Source organism: Artemia franciscana, chromosome 5, assembly GCF_032884065.1.
Source record: "Artemia franciscana chromosome 5, ASM3288406v1, whole genome shotgun sequence".
Lineage (NCBI taxonomy): Eukaryota > Metazoa > Arthropoda > Branchiopoda > Anostraca > Artemiidae > Artemia > Artemia franciscana.
The window spans coordinates 55,509,091-55,530,689 of NC_088867.1; the positions used below are offsets into that span (position 1 = coordinate 55,509,091).

The window sequence follows — 21,599 nt, forward strand, 5'->3', positions numbered from 1 at the left end:
TCCTCAGACTGATCAACACATCAAAAATTGTTTAGTTTTGAGTAAATTAAGCCTATAATGTAGTGCTAAACACTGAAAGTATATAGAACGTCAAGTTAAAATTTTTGATAGATTTATACTGATTGTTGTATCTGAATATAACAACTGCAGAATATTAATGAAATATCAGGCACTGTTATTTATGTATGTAAAAAAAATTTCACTGGATAATTATAGGATAAGCAACTTCAAAATTGATTCAAATCATACGAAAAGCAAATAATCGAAAAATTAAAGCTGAAACGAATAGTGATTGCCTAATGTTTGACTCTTCTCTTAACTCTACATTTTAAAACAGGTAAAAACTTTAGCGTAAAGAGCGGGGCTTTGCGGAGGAAAAGCCCCTTTCATATACGGAGTAATTTCTGTTCGTTTTAAGTTTTAATGTCGCTCCATACTTTCATTAAAAAACAACTTGTTTTTTTTTTTGTTTAATTTCTGGACATTTTTGAAATAATGTATGTTTTGATCTTGGTTCTCCGCACATAAATAATTAAAACGAAATTTGCATATTAATTTTTTTTGGCTAAATGGCTTTTTCATAGTTTTAATTTTAAGATTTTGAGAAAAAAGGAGCGAGGAAGGAGGCCTAGTTGCCCTTCAAGTTTTTGATTACTTAAAAAGGCAACTATAACTTTTAATTTTTTACAAACGTTTTCATAAGTAAAAAATATACATAACTTACGAATTAACTTACGTAGCGAACTTCTATATTCGTATGTTTTTATTGCGTATATGAAGGGGCTCACCCCTCTTCGATACCTCGCTCTTTACACTAAAGCTTAAATTTTGTCCCAATTCCTTAAGAATCTCAAAGGCCGTAGAATGAATAGTTGAAATTACTAAAAATACTTTAGCGTAAAGAGCGAGGTATTACGAGGAGGTAAACCCCTCATATAAATAATAATTTTTGTTCGTTTTAAGTTTTAATGCTGCTCCTTACTTTCAGTAGAAAAAACTTTTCATATTTATTTTTTCCCAACCAAAAAATCCCCCTGAAAACGTCTGTACACTTCCCAGTAACCATTACTATATGTAAACACAGGTCAAAGTTTGTAACTTGCTTTCCCTCCCACGGGAAATGCGGGGGAGTAAGTCGTCCTCAAAGACACAGTTATTAAATTTTTCGACTATGGCGAATAAAATGGCTATCTCAGAATTTTGATCCGGTGTCTTTGGGGGGAAAATGAGCGTGGGAAGGGGCCTAAGTGCCCTCCAATTTTTTGGTCACTTAAAAAGGGCACTAGAACTTTTAATTTCCGTTAGAATGAGCCCTTCCGCGACATTCTAGGACCACTGAGTCGATACGATCACTCCTGGGGAAAAAAAAAACAAATTAACACGAATCCGTGATTTGTCTTCTGGCAAAAATGCGAAATTCCACATTTCTGTAGATAGGGGGCTTGAAACTTCTACAAGAAGGTTCTCTGATGCACTGAATCTCATTTTATGATTTTCGTTAAGATCGTATAACTTTTAGGGGTTATTTCCCCCTATTTTCAAAAATGAGGCAAATTTTCTCAGACTCGTAACTTTTGATGGGTAAGATTAATCTTGATGAAACTTATATTATTTAAAATCAGTATTAAAACGCGATTCTTCTGATGTAACTATTGGTATCAAAATTCTATTTTTTAGAGTTTCGGTAACTATTGAGCCAAGTCGCTCCTTACTACAGTTCGTTACCACGAACTGTTTGACTACATAAAAAAAGTCTTTTCTTTGAAATCAAAGAGCGACATTAAAACTTAAAACGACAAGATACTATTCCGAATATGAAAGGGGCTGTCCCCTCTGCAACGCCTCTCTCTTTACTCTAGACCTTTCTTTATTGTTTAAAAAAATAGAGTTGGGACATATTCAGAGTTTTAGCATGAAGAGCGAGGCGTTAATGAAATGTTTTCTTTTCGGTTTAAGTTTTAATGTCACTCCTTACTTCTAGTGAAAATTTTTTTTTGTATATAATCAAACAGTTCGTGGTAACGAACTGAAGTAAGGAGCGACCCGGTTCAATAGAAACCAAAACTCTAAAAAATGGAATTTTGAGAACAATAGCTACATCAAAAGAATTGCATTTTAATGCTGATTTTAAATATATAAGTTTCATCAAGTTTAGTCTTACGCTCCAAAAGTTACGAGCCTGAGAAAATTTGTGTTATTTTAGAAAATAGGGGGAAACACCCCCTAAAAGTCATAGAATCTTAATGAAAATTACACCATCAGATTCAGCGTATCAGAGAACTCCACTGTAGAAGTTTCAAGCTCCTATCTACAAAAATGTGGAATTTTGTATTTTTTGCCAGGAGGCAGATCACGGATGCGTGTTTATTTGTTTTTTGTTTTTTCTTTGTTTTTTTTTTCTTTTTCCCAGGGGTGATCGTATCGACCCAGTTGTCCTAGAATGTTGCGAGAGGGCTCATTCTAACGGAAATGAAAAGTTCTAGTGCCCTTATTAAGTGACCAAAAAATTGGAGGGCACCTAGGCCCCCTCCCACGCTAATTATTTTCCCAAAGTCAACGGATCAAAATTCTGAGATAGCCATTTTATTCAGCGTAGTCGAAAAACCTTATAACTATGTCTTTGGGGACGACTTACTCCTCCACAGTCCCCGCGGGAGGGGCTACAAGTTACAAACTTTGACCAGTGCTTACATATAGTAATGGTTATTGGGAAGTGTACAGGTGTTTTCAGGATGATTTTTTTGGTTGGGGGGAGGGGTTGAAAAGAGGGGGATATACTGGGGGAACTTTCCATAGAGCAATTTGTCATGAGTGAAGAAAATTTCCATGAAGGGAGCGCAGGATTTACTAGCATTATTTTGAAAAAAAACAATGAAAAAATAAATAGGAAAAGTTTTTTTCAGTTGGAACTAAGGAGCAGCATTAAAACTTAAAACGAACAGTGATTATTACCCATATAAGGGGCTTACCTCTTCCTAATACCTCGCTCTTTGTGCTAAAGTATTTTTAGTAATGTCAACTATTTATTCTACGGCTTTTGTGATTCAGGGGTCATTCTTAATGAATTGGGCCAAAATTTAAGATTTAGTGTAAAGAGTGAGGTACTGACGAGGGGGCGAACCCTCTCATATGTGTAATAAAAACATGAGAATAAAAAATTCTTTACGTAAGCTAGTTTATAAGTTACGTATATCTTTTATTAATAAAAAGATTCGTAAAAGATTAAAAGTTCTAGTTGCCTTTTTTTATTAACCAAAAAATTGGAGGGCAACTAGGCTTCCTCCCCCGCTCTTTTTTTCTCAAAATCATTCGAACAAAATTATGAGAAAGCAATTTAGCCAAAAAAAAAAAAAAAAAAAATGCAAATTTCGTTTTAATTATTTCTCTGCGGAGAGCCAAAATCAAAACATGCAATGATTCAAAAACGTTCAGAAATTAAATAAAAAAAACAAGTTTTTTCAACTGAAAGTAAGGAGCGACATTAAAACTTAAAACGAACAGAATTTACTTCGTATATGGAAGGGGCTGCTTCCTCATCAACGTTCCGCTCTTTACTCTAAAGCTTTTTACTGTTTTAAAAAGAAGAGTTGAGAGAAAGAGTCAAACTTTAGCGTAAAGAGCGGGGCGTTGATGAGGAAGCAGCCCCTTCCATATACGAAGTAAATTCTGTTCGTTTTAAGTTTTAATGTCGCTCCTTACTTTCAGTTGAAAAAACTTGTGTTTTTTTTGTTTATAGCGCAATAAAACTGACTTGACTACTACACTTAGTTTTTTTTTGTGTGTGTGTGTGTGTGTGTGTGTCTGTGTGTGTGTGTGAGTGTGTGTGTGTGTGTGTTTGTGTGTGTGTTTGTGTGTGTGTGTGTGTGTGTGTGTGTGTGTGTCTGTGTGTGTCTGTGTGTGTGTCTGTGTGTGTCTATCTGTGTGTGTGTGTCTGTGTTTCTGTCTGTGTGTGTCTGTCTGTGTGTGTCTGTCTGTGTGTGTCTGTCTGTGTGTGTCTGTCTGTGTGTCTGTGTATGTCTGTGTGTGTGTCTGTGTGTGTCTGTGTGTGTATGTGTCTGTGTGTGTGTCTGTGTGTGTGTGTCTGTGTGTGTGTGTCTGTGTGTGTGTATGTGTGTCTGTGTGTGTCTGTGTGTGTCTGTGTGTCTGTGTGTGTCTGTCTGTGTGTGTGTGTGTGTGTTTGTGTGTGTGTTTCTGTGTGTGTGTGTGTGTCTGTGTGTGTGTGTGTGTGTGTGTGTGTGTGTGTGTGTGTGTGTGTGTGTGTGTGTGTGTGTGTGTGTGTGTGTGTGTGTGTGTGTGTGTGTGTGTGTGTGTGTGTGTGTGTGTGTGTGTGTGTGTGTGTGTGTGTGTGTGTGTGTGTGTGTGTGTGTGTGTGTGTGTGTGTGTCGCTAAAAACTGCGTGAATGCATATGAAGGTCTTTTTGAACAAAAATTGAATTCCCAGATTTTCCTAACTTATAAAATACATTTTGGTTGCTTATATAATAATAATTTTATTTCAAATGCTTCAATGCTGTACTAAAGTCACCAAAATAGTGTTTTTTTTTCTTTTTTTTTGATAATAAGTCTCAAGGTGGTAACACCAAACACGAGAATGACTTTTCTCATGCAACTTGGAAGCTTTTAAGTCTACTCTGAGACCTTGTGGGTATTAGTATCCTCCCCTTCTCGAGTAAACTCCTACAAGTTTGATACTACAATACATTAGGTAAAACGAATTTTTGAATAATTATGAATTCCGTGCTTTGGAACTATCGGAATGGCTACAAGCAAACGTGGGAATTCCCATGGGGGGGAATGACAGCCCATTTATAGCTGACTTGTTTTTAAGTCAACTAGAATATAAATATATGATGGAAAAGAATAATCCAAATAATTTAAAACATGTTTTGTCAAATAATAAAAGATATTTAGATGATATTTTGGTCTTAAATTGTAAGGATTTCATTGATATTTCTAAAAATATATATCCATCAGAGCTTACTCTCGAACCTAGTCATGGTGCTTATCATAAAGAGCATTTCTTGGATTTAAATATTAATATTTCTGATAATAAGAAATGATAATAATAATAATAAATGATAATCTGATAATAATAAATAAAGTTTTAAAATGTATAATAAAACGGATGATTTTGATTTTGAAGTGATTGGTTTCCCATTCCCTGAAAGTAATGTACACTCAAATATCACATATTCATAGGCATGTATTTTGGGGGTGATACCTGACACGGGGATGCCATGGATATTCTGTGGTAGGCATAACACTTGACAGGGTAGAGAATTTAAAGTGCCGAAACCCTATAGGCAATTATATTCTCCTGATGAGCCCTTGTGTTGGGTTGTTGCCTCTGAATTATTTGTTTTTAGTGTTTTTATTATTTGGTAAATATACAAAATATATCCATGGATTATTCTTTATGGTTGATTGTGTATGGCTATGCTGTTTGACCTATGTGGTTGTATGGATGAGTAGGCTTAAGGCCTCGGTCAAGTGCTGGTCTATATTAGCCACTAATTTAGGAAAACAGTTTTCCTTTCTCCTTCTATCTCTCTTTTTTTTGTGCTGTTTCATTGATGATTTCTCTTTTCATTATATATATTTATATATATATATTTATATATATATATATATATATATATATATATATATATATATATATATATATATATATATATATATATATATATATATATATATATATATATATATATATATATATATATATATATATATATATATATATATATATATATATATATATATATATATATATATATACATTAGAAAAAATCAAGTATTGAATTTTTAATGAAAAACACCTTCATAGGCAAATGTACAGTTTCTGTTGGTTCTGCCTATTTATTTTACCGGATAAACGTGGAAAAACTGACGAAGATGTGGAACTGTCCTGAAAATATTATAGTTTTGAAACAATCAAAAGAAAAATCACAGAAAATCATTGTTTGCATGCAAATATCTAGGATTTGGTTTTGCTGAGGGGGGTATTATTTTTAGGGGGGGTACAATTTTTTATTAGGACGCGTCAAGAACTTGTTAATATGGATTTTTGTTGCGTTTTTGTGAGTTAGGCAAAATTTTGGGGATGGGGCTCGAATCCGGTAACCCCCTGGATACAGCTTTGTTTCAGGAATGAATAAAATTAAGATAGGCCCAGGGAACAAAAAAAAGGTTTAATTTCACGCCGTTGTTACTTTAAGTGGCAGTAAAAAGAAATTTCTAGAAAAATATTATAGACAAAGAAAAAATAAATAAATAAAAGTTCTAGTAATAAGAAGTCCTTTTAGTAGACTATGGAAAACATAAACTAAAAGTTCTGGACATTTTGTTCACATACATCGGTGGTAGTCATGAGGAAATGAACTGTTTATCTGTTGATGACGATCACTGATGTTTATGGTCGAAATTTCCACAACTCTTTGTATCTGTTTTTCACATTCTAATAAAAGGACTTATCCCTATTTCAACTTTTATTTTTCGTCACAGAAAGGCAGTGTAGTCTACGAAAAAATAAACATTACAGGAAAATACAAAATTTCATGACGCATGATTGACTTTTGGGGACGTAATCCGAGGAATTGGTCGGGTCCCTATGGCTTTAACAGTCCCTTTTCACGATAATCTGGGATGCTTGATGTGCAGATATATTGCAATACCTATTTCTGATGGCTATATGAATGCACTCTCCTATCTTTATATTCTATGCGATTAGCCTGCGAGAGCAAAGGATGTCGTCTAGTGATAAGATCTTTCATTATTGCCAAGTCCTAATTACCAAATTACTTAAGCTAAAACATCTGTGTTTTATTATTTATACAAAATACCGTTTAAGCTGATCAGCCCACCTAATGTTTAGTACTGTTACTTTTATTTACTACTACTGCTACTAGTCCTACTACTAACTACTAACAAATCACTGCAGCACCAAACTGCCCGAGGCCAACACAGTTGTACAAAAAAAGGGGAAGGGGATCAAGACTATAAATGTAATATTGGCTAAACTAGTGGGTAAGGAAGAAAGAATCCCTTTAAATTTTGTGTAAAGATCTCTTCTCCCAGAAAAACTTTGAGGAAAAAAAAACACACTAAAGTATGCAACAGAATTGACATTCTACAATAAAAAGACAGTATATTTTACAACCTAAGTATCAAAAGTGACCTATTAAGTTGTCCGTACCCCCCCCCCCCTATAAGAAACGTAAAGCAGAATATAGTTTTTGAAAGTAGGATTAGGTTCGAGAAAAAATCGAAAAACTAGTGACTTTATAAAAGAGGTCATGGGCATGAAGGCCTTACCCCTGTGCGTATGCCTGTCCTTATTAGAATATCAGCTGTTTGCACCTAACTCTAGATTTGCTAACGTTATTTGAAGGCGAAGGATTCAATTAAAATTTATAAATTCCAATTTGATAATGAGATCATATGGCTATGGAATGCATTCAAAATGTGGTTAGTCCTTTCAAGGTGTTAATGTTGCTCTGTTGTGCATCGATTTGCCATAAATTCGTCATTTCTTCCTTTTCAAGTGACATCTGTGTGCAACCCCAACACGCATGCCCGCTGTGAAAGGACAAGATTAATCCGAAATGCAAATATAGTAAATAAAATTTACACCTTAAGTAGAGCCTGGCGATGATTAATTGTTAAGGGTTTCGTTTTGTTCTTTTTTAATTTCTTTTTGTAATGGGTTTACTACTTTTTTCTTATGGATATCCATTAAAAAAAAAAATTGATTTTATATCTAGCGAGCTGTTTGGGAGATAGACTGACTAACCCAAATTTTTTAGTCACAAAGAAATCCCCAAATATAAGAAATACTACCCACAAGATGACACGAAGTTAAATATTACAGTTTTTTTCGGAAACCAATTTGACTAGCACTGCAAACACATAAGCGGAGAAAGAAAAAATGGGTACCTGGAGAAATCTAGTGAAGGTAAAGAGGATGGGTATGCGAAAGCACTGGATGGCTGGCCCTCAGCCCCCTATTGCGCTTCCTAGCTTAAGGGCCATGAAACGGAGATCAGCACCGCCGGTAGGGTCGGTAAATTCCAATGACGTATTCTTTACCTCTGAAATAAAGGCAGAAAAAGGAGGCAATCAATCTTGATTTTTCACCTATATAGCAGTTAGTATCTTAACCATCAATCTATCCTCCTCGTAATTTTTTTACGAGGAAGATAAAAAGATTAGGGTTACTTGAGTTAGCTTATTAACGGCTCATATGGACCTAAACTTGTTGAGAGGTTGTTTCTGTCAACCCAAGACTGTATAGGGGGTGAGATTGACCCCCCCCCACTTTTTCGGTGTGTCCTACTCATAAAAACGTAAAAAAAAATGTATATTAACAATTCTTTTATGCAATCTTTAATATTTTTTTTTGTAAAAATCCCTCCAAAAGAAATACATCCCTCCCTCCCAAAAAAATTGATGCGGCCCTTTCTTAACGTCAGGATATTTTTGTGAAGCAAGCAAAGTAGATTTTTTCCAGGAATCCTTGAGGTCAGTGACTCGTGTACTTTTAAATTACATTGCCTACAAGAAGTATAAAAAAAAACAAACAAGTACAACACATTGTGAAGTAGTAAAAAGGGGAAAAAAGAACAAGAAAGAAAGAGGGACACTAGATAAGAAGAAATCAACAGTAGCAACTAACCATAATCAAAGAAAAAACAAATACGCGGGCCCGCTATTTAATTGTTGGGCCTACCATTTGTAATAAATTGAAGGATAATAAGTAATAAATTTGTAATAAATTGAAGGATAATAATTTTCTGGAGTAAGGAAAAATTGTCAGAAGTTAATTATTGTCGACTCCCACCGTCTCATGACCTTAATCGTCAGGTTTTTATGATATCATGTGGGATTTTGTTTATTGCCCTGCAATTTTTACTCTTCCATGCTCATTTTGTAATTTTCTTGTTTTTGTAGTTTTATGTAATAACCCCCCCCCCTTTGTACTAAAATATAGAGGGTTGTTTGGATTTTAATATAAGAAATTTCCATAACGAAAAAATCGAAAAATAATCTGAGAATATTGCTGCTGGAGTGCTATGTAAAATAACACAAAATATTGGAGATGTATGGTTAAATATTTTAAGAATAAAAAAAATAAAATGTGCTAATTGAAAGGAGTAATTAAAACATTTAAATTTATGGTAAAACAATGTTATCTAATCAGTATATGTCTTGCTTGGCTAGGAATAGAAAGTTAAATCTTCTTGAATTTCTGCAATTGTCCCAACATTTCAATAACGCCAAATTTGAAAATGTCATTGAATTTAACTTTGACTTTATTTAACATACTTAAAAATATAAAAAATTTTAACCCCCAACAGGGGGTTGGGTGTGCAAATAATGGGACATACACAAAACAAAACATCTCGTCAAAATAATAGCAAATTAACTTAATTAACGAAGCTGAACAAAACAGGAAAACCTTAGAAAATAAAGAATAAAAAAAAGGAAGAGAGAAAAAAATGCTGGACAGGAAAGAAATGCTGGGCAAGAGGGACATGGGAGGCCATCAAATCGTGGATACAAAAACAAAACACATAAGAAAAATATCATAAATTTTAAAAAATTTAAAATTCCGTCATTAAGTGTAAATAAACAAATATTAAACAACAATCTTAATAATTGCTTCTTTAAGTACAGCTGATATTTTTGGGATTGATCAATCTGAGTTTTATCAATTAGCTTATATTTATTTTCAATGAATGGCATTAGGTGCCTAAGTGAAAGCCTTGACGTTTCATATCTTACAAAAGGAATTCTGTATAATCCCGCCTACCGACGATCTGAACGAGGGGGAATAATCAAGAAAGATTTATTACAGAAACAACTTATAGAATTTTTAATTTTAAAATGCCATAAGGAAATATTTAAATCACATATATGTTTTAAATCCGACGAATTTTGGGAAAAAGAACATCGTTTTTGTTTTAGATGTACTTTTTTAAGTTTTGATGGTCGATGCAAAAAATTTCCAAGCATTTTTACTACCCTATTTTTTAGTACCTGTAATTCTTTCAAATGCACCCAAAAGGTATTAAGATAAACAATTGAGCAGCAATTCAAATACGAAGCCATTAAAGAATGGTAAATTAATTTTAGTATGGAAAATGGAAAAAATATTTTTCACAGGATTCTAATGTTGCTGAATGAGCTTTGTATCTGCTAATCAGAAAAAATGGATAGAAATACTGTGCAATTTTTAGAATGTCCGTTAGCTCATGGATTAAACCCTGTACGTTTTGTCATTCAAATTATTTTAAGTTAGTCAGCGAACCGAGACCTTATCTGGGTTATTCCATTACTATTTTCTGTCAAGCATTTTAAATCCAAGTTTTGTACCATTTTATTTCTACTCAATATAGGAACTTTTTAGAGTTAAATCGAATTTATCTTCCATGATCCATAAATATGGGAAAATGTCTGCGCACTATTTTCCTAATAAAGTTTCTCTAAGTGATAATTTTCCAATGGCTAATGACATATCATATTATGAAACTTGAAGTCCTTATACATGATTAAAAAGAAGCTTTTTCAACTGAAAGTAAGAAGCAATACTAAACTTGAAAACGGAGAGAAATTATTCTACATAAGAGGTGGGCTGCCTCTTTCTTGACCCTCGCTCTATAAGCTAAAGTCTTAAAGTTATTTAAAAACACTTCTCATCCAAATTCAACGGCCCTTGTATTTGAGCAGTCTTTCTTAAAGACTATTTCTTGTAAAGAGCGAGGGTAGAAAAAGGGGTAATCCCCCTCATACAAGGAACAATATCCGTTCCTTGCACATTTTAATGTTGTACCTTATTTTCAGTTGAAGAAACTTGTTTCCTTTAGTTAATTTATGATGTTTTTTAAATCATACCTGGAAATCCCCTCCCCCTAGGTAAAATTTCCCCTTGAAAACTCCCCCAGAAACTTTTCTCCACGCAGAAAATTCTCACCATGGAAAATTATTCCACCGCAGAAAATTCTCCATCCCCCTAAAAAACCGCACATTTACCAATCAAAAATACTAAACTTATAGCCCTGTCCCTTTGGACTATGGGGGTCATTTCATCCCCAAGAGTGTAGTTGTTGGACCTTTCAATATCCTGAATCAGACGGCTATATCAAAATTTTGATCAGATCTCTTGGGACCAAGTTCGAGTCGAACATCCCTGGAAAAAATGTATCCATGATTTTTCTTTTGGCAAAAGATAAACAAAAAAAATAGAATTCGGTGTTTATATAATATGTCTATATATATATATATATATATATATATATATATATATTGATATATATAAAATATTGATTCATATATTAGAGTTTATTTTAGGCCCCCCACAGATGACTGTACCAGTAAGTGCAAAGGTACTAACCATAACAAGGGGGGACGAAGCTGAAATATCTGTGAGATTTTGTTCAGACCCAAAGCCTACTCGTGCTGTTTGGCAGTGTGGTCATCTTAGCGTCTCCGTTGGAACTTCGAACCAAAGGTTTATTGCAGAATCTTTCAAGGCGGTAAGTTCAGCAACTTCTGCAAACATTATTTTGAATCAAGTAAATTTTCTGGAAACATTCGGTGTGGGAATTTGATAGCATTTTGATACAAATGTTTAAAAGTGTTTTCTTTCTATCTCTTATCTTTTTTCGTATTTATCAAGGTATTTCCTGAGCTATTTTGAATTCTTTTTTGTCTGCTATTTTCGGATGTCAATCTACCCAAAAATTGTTTGACACGTCAAAAAAAAAGAAAATAAAAAAAAATTGTATCCTGTTTTTGTGTCCCAAAACAGCGAAAGTGGCACCAGGAAATTTTCCCAGGAGGGCACGTCTTTCCAAAAATTTTTAGCCAGTTTTTCAATAGGACTATTCTTCATTTTCTCTTCTGGCATATTTAAAATGATATTTTGTTTCCCTGGGGATACCGCTACCCCCTTGTTCCTTGCTGGTAGTATTCATGCCAGAATGCCCCCAAAAATAATTCTTTTTCTGAGTTTGCAGCATTTTTCATAAAGAACAAAAAGATATATCCCCGGATGATTTTGATTATTGCCAAAATCATAATGTTTCCAACATTATCTAAAAATTGAGACGTTGAGGCGCTGAAAAAACCGGAATGATGATTTATATATACGGAACTATTTGATGTGAACGTTTGAAGTCCTTTCACGCAGTGTATAATTTCCATAGATAAAACTTTCCGTAGCAAAATTAACTCTCCGTGTGAATATAACCTTATAACTTTTTATTAAATATTTTAGATATTTTCCGTCTATTTTTTCTTTCAAAAAGAGACATATTGCTTGACTTACGAAAGACGCTTTACAAGACTGGGGTTGGCATTTTCTAATAATTTTACTAATATCACATTTTTTACCTCTAAAACTTTATTTTAATGCTATATTTTAAAGCTAAAAATAGAGAAGGATTTAGGGTAGAAGCGTGAAAACTGCACACTCTTCCTTTTGACAGACTAAAAATACATAAAAACTGCATATTATAAATTTTCCTATATTCAGAATAATTTGACACTTTTCTAGCACAACACTTTGTATGTTTGCCCAAAGGATAGATACCTACAGGCTTTTAGCCACCCCCTTCTCCTCTCCTGAAAAATATATGCGACTCTTCTTAAAATAGAGAAACTGAAGAAATAAATTAAGTGAAGAAGCTAAGGGAATTCCTTCTCAAATTCTTAACTTAAAAGAAACTGGATTTACGGGTTAATTAAATATAAAAATTAAAATATAATTTTTTTATTAAAATATAAAATTAAAATATAAAAATTTTGCATATATGCCTACTTGATGGTTGTTTCCTAATTTATCAGGGGACATATTTTATTATTCTTCTATAAGATTTGTGTCTGTCTTCTGTGACACGTTTTATTCTTATGACCTAGGGTACGATAATTCCTATTTTGCAAACTTTTCTTACGATATCCTTGGAACCATGAAATGTTCTGATTGACTCGAAGGTAATCACTCCTTATTACAGATCTCCCCACAACTTTGAGGGAAAGTCAATTATCACGACGAAGGGCTACGCTTAGAGATGACCTTCTTTTCGTCAGATGATTTTATATTACTGGAGTGATAGTCATAGAAAAGCAATTGAGAACCTTGTTTATGATTCCATTCTTTTGATGTCCATATTTTTGACTTGTGGTATATTTTTGTAGAAAGAAATGCTTCTTGAAATTGACTATCACTTTTCCAAGAGTGTCAATTGGGAGGGAAGAGGGGACATTCACCCCATCCTAAATTCTCAACAATGTATTTCGTCCCATCTGTATTTTCGTGAATTAACGCCTCTGCTCTTCTCGTTACCGGAAATAAAATTTTATGTCTGTTACCAAAAGAGAAATTAGGCTGGAGTTTGAAAAAAAAACAAAAAAAAACAAAAAAAAACAAAAAAACAAGATGAACGATGTACCAGGTCATCCAGCGTATAAAGTCATCCAGCGAAGCAAATTAATCAGTAGGCTTTGGGCAATTTTTTAAAACTTTATGTTATTATCTTCATCAGACCTATATTTAACAGACAAAACTTAGTTAGTCCTTGTTTTTTTCTTATAAATGGCTTAGCTATGATTAAAGGAAGAGAGACATTTGTGTTATTTAAAAAGGAAATAAAATGCTGGCATGTATATAAAAAGGGGCTTCCAGCTGAATTAAGGGTGGCTCGTGGCCACCTTTAATTCCCAAAGTATTATCATTTATTTGTAATTTCTTGCATTTTTCAGATATTCTTGCGTTTATTCGAAGGGTCTCACCTCCCTCCCCTGAAAACAACCAGTGTGGATGCCTAGGGACATATTATTTATAGTGACCTTAATATGGCAATAGTTTCATTAATTTCACTCTTCGGGGGAGGGGGTGAAGAAGTAGAAATTTTAATGTTCATATTTTTTACTTGTGATATATTTTTTTAAGAAAGAAATGCTTCTAGAAATTGAATATCGCTTTTCCAAGGGCATCAATTTGAAGGGGGCAAGAGGACATTCGTCCCATCCTAAATTCTCAACAATGCATTTCGCCCCACCTGTATTTTCGTGAATTATCATGAAACGATGTATTATATAAACGATGTATCAGGTCATCCAGCGTACAGGGTCATCCACCGAAGCAAATTAATCGGCAGGGCTTATACAATTTTTTAAAAATTTTTATTAGTATTTTCATCAGATCTAAAATTAATGGACAAAACTTAGTTAGTCTTTGTTTTTTCTTATAAATGGTTTAGCTATGATGAAAGGATGAGAGACATTTTTCATATAAAAAGGAAACACTATACTGACATATATATAAAAGGGGACCTCCATCTGAATGGAGGGTGGCTCGCGGCCACCTTCAATTCCAAAAGTTTTATCATTTACATGTAATTTCTTACATTTTTCATGTAATTGGGTATTTCATGTAATTTTCATGTAATTATTTTTGCATTTTTGTTCGAAGGGTCCTTCCCCTGAAAGACAACCAGTTTGGATGCCTGAGAATATAATATTTATAGGGACCTTAATATGGCAATAGTTTCACTCTTCGGGGGAGGGTTGATATAAACTTAATATAATATAAACTTATTAAAACTTATTAATTAATATAAACTTCACTACTTGAGATCGACATTGAAGGTTCAAGCATTAGGATGACTACTGTGGTTCACACGCCCCATGACTATTTTAAGTAACCACCCGGTCTCGCCAGCTCGCTTGCGCACTGTCAAGATTTTGGAAATGGGGGCCAAACGTTCCAACAATGACAACAACGGTTCCGAGAAATTCAGATTAGTTTTGATATACAAACGTGCTTTTTGTCACTTTTCTCTTCAAATTGTTATTAAATAAAAAAAACAAGTTTTTTCAACTGAAAGTAAGGAGTGACATCAAAACTTAAAACGCACAGAAATTACTTCGTATATGAAAGAGGCTGCTTCCTCATCAACGCCCCGCTCTTTACGCTAAAGTTTGACTCTTTCTCTCAATTCTTCTTTCTAAAACAGTAAAAAACTTTAGCGTAAAGAGCGGGGCGTTGATGAGGAAGCAGCCTCTTTCATATACGAAGTAATTTCTGTGCGTTTTAAGTTTTGATGTCACTCCTTACTTTCAGTTGAAAAAACTTGTTTTTTTTATTTAATTTCTGAACGTTTTTGAATCAATGCATGTTTTGATTTTGGCTCTCCGCAGAGGAATGATCAAAACGAAATTTGCATATTTTTTTTTTTGGCTCAATGTTTTTCTCATAATTTTGATCGAATGATTTTGAGGAAAAAAGAGCGGGGGACGAAGCCTAGTTGCCCCCCGATTTTTTGGTTAATTAAAAAGGCAACTAGAACTTTTAATTTTTTACGAATCTTTTTATTGGTAAAAGATTTACGTAACTTATAAATTAGCTTACGTAAAGAACTTTTGTATTCTCATGTTTTTATTACATATATGAGGGGATTCGCCCCATCGTCAGTACCTCGCTCTTTACACTAAAGCTTAAATTTTATCCCAATTCATTAAGAATGACCCCCTGAATCACAAAAGCCGTAGAATAAGTAGTTGAAATTACCGAAAATACTTTAGCGTAAAGAGCGAGGTATTAGAAGGAGGTGAGCCCCTCATATGGGTAATAATTTCTGTTTGTTTTAAGTTTTATTGCTGTTCCTTACTTCCAGCTGAAAAAGCTTTTTCACTTTTATTTTTTAATTGTTTTTTTTTTTTAATAATGCTAGTAAATCCTGCTCTCCCTTCATGGAAATTTTCTTCTCCCATTACAAATTCTCGAAGGAAAGTTCCCCCAGCATATCCCCCTCTTCTCAACCCCTCCCCAAAACCAAAAAAATCCTCCTGAAAACGCCTGTATACTTCCCAATAACCATTACTATATGTAAGCACAGGTCAAAGTTTGTAACTTGTTGCCCCTCCCACGGGGACTGTGGGGGAGTAAGTCGTCCCCAAAGACATAGTTATAAGGTTTTTCGACTACGCTGAATAAAATGGCTATCTCAGAATTTTGATCCGTAGACTTTGGGAAAATAATTAGCGTGGGAGGGGGCCTAGGTGCCCTCCAATTTTTTTGGTCACTTAAAAAGGGCACTAGAACTTTTCATTTCCGTTAGAATGAGCCCTCTTGCAACATTCTAGGACAACTGGGTCGATACGATCACCCCTGGGGAAAAAAAAAACAAAAAAAAACAAAAAAACAAAAAAACAAATAAACACGCATCCGTGATCTGCCTTCTGCCAAAAAATGCAAAATTCCACATTTTTGTAGATAGGAGCTCGAAACTTCTACAGTAGGGTTCTCTGATACGCTGAATCTGATGGTGTGATTTTCGTTAAGATTCTATGACTTTTAGGGGGCGTTTCCCCCTATTTTCTAAAATAACGCAAATTTTCTCAGGCTCGTAACTTTTGATGGGTAAGACTAAACTTGATGAAACTTATATATTTAAAACCAGCATTAAAATGCGATTCTTTTGATGTAGCTATTGGTATCAAAATTCCATTTTTTAGAGTTTTGGTTACTATTGAGCCGGGTCGCTCCTTACTACAGTTCGTTACCACGAACTGTTTGATCAAACAGTACGTAGTAACGAACTGTAGTAAGGAGCGACCCGGTTCAATGGTAACCGAAACTCTAAAAAACATGGAATTTTGATACCAATAGTTATATCAAAAGAATCGCATTTAATTCTGATTTTAAATATATAAGTTTCATCAAGCCGGAGAAAATTTGCCTTATTTTAGAAAATAGGGGGAAACACCCATAACACCTATTAAAAGTAATACAGTCTTAACGAAAATCACACCATCAAATTCAGCGCATCAGAGAACCCTATTTTTAAAAGTTTCAAGCTCCTATGTGCAAAAATGTAGAATTTCACATTTTTTGCTAGAAGACAGATTACGGAGGCGTGTTTTTTTTTTTTTTTTTTTTTTTTTTTTTTTTTTTTTTTTTTTTTTTTTTTTTTTTTTTTTCTTAAGAATGAGTCAGGATTTAGATAGAATGAAAGTACAGCTTTTTATAAATTTACTAATTTGGCCAGGTTTAGTCATTTCTCTTATATTAGCGACCAAGAATAAGCAGGCATATTTAAGTTGAATAAATACACGTTTTCTTACTTCTTTCTTTAGGGCCGAATATCCAGCATTTTTAGTGGGGGGAAAAAGAGTAGTACATATCTGGATAGTCAAGGGGTATGGGATAATAATTTTCCTCCATATTGTTGGGAGGCAACTGCCCCCCCCCCAAACGTCGCCCCTGTCTCTCTTCAACTTCTTTATAGTTGTTAATGGTTGTAAGATTTCAGGCTTACTAGTCCTCCCAGGAATAAAACAATAAAGGCCAGAATCAAAAAAAATTCAGCTTCTCATACAATATAGATGTATAAACTTTCTATAATTTTATATTAGCCAATCAATTAATCAATGGTAAAATGTTAGACACGCGCATCACGAGTGGCTAGTCTTTAGTTTAGACTCGTTGTACTTTTTAGAATCATTTCAAATGTTTTATTTCACTTTCATTCCGTTTCAAACGAATCATTTTAGTTCAGTTGGGTTGCTTGGACTAGCTGTGAAGCAATAATTTTTGTTCGTTTTAAGTTTTGAGCTTCTCTTTTGTCTTTCCTTAGAAAAACCTTGTTTTTCAAATTAATTGTCAAATCCTGCGCCTAATTTTATAGTAAAAATTTGTGTATCTATGAAAAGCCAAACTTTCACTCTATCTACGTGTATCCTGATACCCCACTAAAAACAATAAAGAACTTGAAGAAAAAAGTAACAAAAAATAATACTTATTTACACAAAAGAATTCCGTGAGACAGTTGGGTTCAAATGTTAGGACTTTTGGTGCAGTTTTTAAAACATTCATTTTGCCCGAGTATACTAGTAAGAAACAGCGAGGCCGGGAGGTTGTGGAAATGAGACGTTTGGATCACAATTCCCGCCCTGAATGTGATAGCAGTGGTTTATTGAGGAGTCGGATTTTCCTGCATGGGGTTCTTCATTAGATGTATTAAATTTGCTTGCATAACCTGGGTCTGAACTTTTCTTTCAGAAGCGTCAGTCTGAAATTTTGTTTCAGAAGCGTCAGTCTGAAATTTTCTTGTAAAATCTTGCAAGTTTTCTTACAGAAGTGGTTTTTCACGTTTATGGCCATTTCTGGTGAAAAAAAAAACAATAATTAAGGTTAGAAAAAGTTTTAAATTGACGATTTTTGAACTAAGTGCTGTAGATTTGCGTCAACGTCATTGTGTTAAATTTACGGGAAAATTATAAATTGGCAAGAAACGTAGCTATTTTCTATACTTATGTTGAATTGTTGACTTTTGTTAAGTTAGCTCATTAATCCTACTCTCTGTCAATTAGAATTCCGAAATTTCTCTGCTTTAATTTCTGAAAGTGTTCCAAAAAGGATCCCCTGTAGGATCCAATACTTTTAATAGAACTGAATCCAGAAAATTTCCTTTTTGTTTGTAATCCCTTTATTTATCTTCTAATGCTCTAAAAGAACTTTCAAGTAAGTCCATAATTGGTTTGCTCATTTTTAAGGAAAAGTAATGGTCTTTAATGTCATGTCTTTTCAATATTTATAGACTTTTCCCCAGCCAATAAAAAGATATTTTTAATTTTTAATCAATGTCCGTGCCACTTTTAGAGCCAACAGCCTATTCTAGATTTTTGATTCTGTAGAAGTTTTTAATGTTAAGGCTATTCCAAAAGATCTCTCGTTCTTCTTCTGACAGTCATTTACTGCATATCGATCTGTCAAATTGTGAAGTTTTCTAGAAATTCCAACTATTATCTTTTAAGTTGTAATAAACTATTAACAGTAATTATAACAAACTCTAACAATTACACATTATCATTTGTTACTTGAAAAAGGCGCTAGACGTAGCGTTTTTTTTTCTAAATGAGCCGTCTTCTAAGTTTCTATGACCACTTGTTTTGAACGATCCCCCCAGGGAAAAAAAATGGAGACGTCAATACTTCCAGTGTGAAGAAATGATTTTTTTTTGTTTTTCAAGAGGGGGGGGGGAGTAATTCCTGAATACTACGGTTTAGACTATGATGATTCGTTTCGACCATGATGACTCCAATGGTACAGCTTTGATTTCGATCCATCCTATTTTCAAGAATTATAAAAATAATTTTTGAAATGCCTATATTATTTTTTCTTTGTAAATATTTGCTAATAAGATTGGACGAAATAACAGTTACCATTTCTGAATCAGTTAAAAATAACGATTCCTCCTCACTTGACAGTTTGTTCCAAAATATGTTCTTAAAGTTTCGGTTGATACTGGCTGCAGTTCGTTCTTTGCAGCGAAGTTGCAGTTAGAGGTAAAACCATGACATCTTTGGATAGAAGAGGCTCATTAACTTTCGAAATATATAACACTAACGCTAATCTGAAACAATTCCTTACAAATAAGAAATATATTTACAAATACTTAAAAATTATACTTAAAAAGTATAAAAAATTAATACTTAGAAATTATATTTATAAATACTCCTTTAATAAGAAAATGCAACTCCAATAGGACTTAAATTTTTTATCCATTCTTGTATAGCTTACGCATAAAACCGAAATATGATGGACGCACGAGATACTAGCCTTACGGAAACAGTATATCGCTCTAGCCGAAAATGAATTTTGTGGGAGCCCTGCACAGTTTGCCTACTACTGTTGGTCAAATAAGACGAAGTATAAACACAAATTGGTCCGTCAAAAAAGTTTTGCCTCAGTTTTTATGGCACTTGGTATTAACCAAGTGACATATAGCAGTCGCCAATTCTGTCGGTCTGTCTGTCGGTCTGTCTGTCGGTCTGTCGGTCTGTCTGTCGGTCTGTCGGTCCCGGTTTTGCTACTTTAGGCACTTCCAGGTAAGCTAGGACGATGAAATTTGGCAAGCGTATCAGGGACCGGACCAGATTAAATTAGAAATAGTCGTTTTCCCGATTTGACCATCTGGGGGGGAGTGGGGGCCCGGTTAATTCGCAAAAAATAGAAAAAATGAAGTATTTTTAACTTATCAGCGGGTATTTGGATCTTAATGAAATTTGATGTTTGGAATGATATTGTGTCTTAGAGCTCTTATTTTTAATCCCGACCGGATCTGATGACATTGGGGGGAGTTGGAGGGGGAAAACCTAAAGTCCCGGTTTTGCTACTTTAGGCACTTCCAGGTAAGCTAGGAAGATGAAATTTGGCAAGCGTATCAGGGACCGGACCAGATTAAATTAGAAATAGTCGTATCCCCGATTTGACCATCTGGGGGGGGGGAGAAGGGGCCGGTTAATTCGGAAAAATAGAAAAAATGAAGTATTTTTAACTTATGAGCGGGTGATTGGATCTTAATGAAATTTGATGTTTGGAATGATATTGTGTCTCAGAGCTCTTATTTTAAATCCCGACTGGGTCTGATGACATTGGGGGGAGTTGGAGGGGGGAAACCTAAAATCTTGGAAAACACTTAGAGTAGAGGGATCGGGATGAAACTTGATGGGAAAAATAAGCGCAAGTCCCAGATACATGATTGACATAATCGGAACTTATTTGCTCTCTTTGGGGTAGTTGGGAGGGGGGAGTAAGTCTTAAAAATTAGAAAAATGAGGTATTTTCAACTTACGAACGGGTGATCGGATCTCAATGAAATTTGATGTTTAGAAGGATATCGTGTCTTAGAGCTCTTATTTTAAATCCCGACCGGATCTGGTGATGGGGGCGGGGAGTTGGGAGGGGGAAACCTAAAACTTGGAAAACACTTAGAGTGGAGGGATCGGGATGAAACATGGTGGGAAAAATAAACACAAGTCCTAGATAGATGATTGACATAAACGGAACAGATCCGCTCTCTTTTGGGTAGTTGGGGGGGGGGGGGGGTAATTCTGAAAAATTAGAAAAAATGAGGTATTTTTAACTTACGAATGGGTGATTGGATCTCCATGAAATTTGATTTTTAGAAGGATATCGTGGCTCAAAGCTCTTATTTTAAATCCTGACCGGATCTGGTGACATTGGGGGAAGTTTGGGGTGGGGAGACCTAAAATGATGGGAAACCCTTAGATTGGAAGGATTGGGATGAAACTTGGTTGGAAAAATAAGCAAAAGTCTTGCATACGTAATTTACATAATTGGAACGGATCCGCTCAATTGCGGGGGGGGGGGTAATTCTGAAAAATAAGAAAAATAACGTATTTTTAACTTACGAAGGAGTGATCGGATCTTCATGAAACTTCATATTTAGAAGGACCTCGTAACTCTGATATCTTATTTTAAATCTCAACCGGATCAAACGTAATTGGGGGGGGGGCAGTTGGGGGGACCGGAAATCTTAGAAAATACTTAAAGCGGTGAGATCAGGATGAAACTGGATGGGAAGAATAGAAACCTGTCTAAGATACGTGACTGACATAACTGGACCGGATCTGCTCTCTTTGGTGGAATTGGGAGGGGGGAGGTAATTTTGAAAATTGAGGTATTTGTAACTTACGAAAGGGTGACCAGATCTTAATGAAATTTGATATTTAGAAGGATCTTGTGCTATAAAGTCTAACTTTAGGTTCTGACCTTCTCACAAGTGCCAAAT

At 34.5% G+C, this 21,599-nt stretch overlaps 1 protein-coding gene across 1 annotated transcript in view; it reads left to right on the forward strand.

The window, feature by feature from the left end:
- LOC136027771 (hemicentin-1-like) overlaps positions 1 to 21,599 on the forward strand; it is a 72,822-nt gene that overhangs the window by 24,328 nt on the left and 26,895 nt on the right. Inside the window, exon 5 of the mRNA XM_065705232.1 lies at positions 11,350 to 11,534. Coding sequence (XP_065561304.1) covers positions 11,350 to 11,534 — 185 coding nt within the window. The remainder of the gene's footprint in view (positions 1 to 11,349; positions 11,535 to 21,599) is intronic.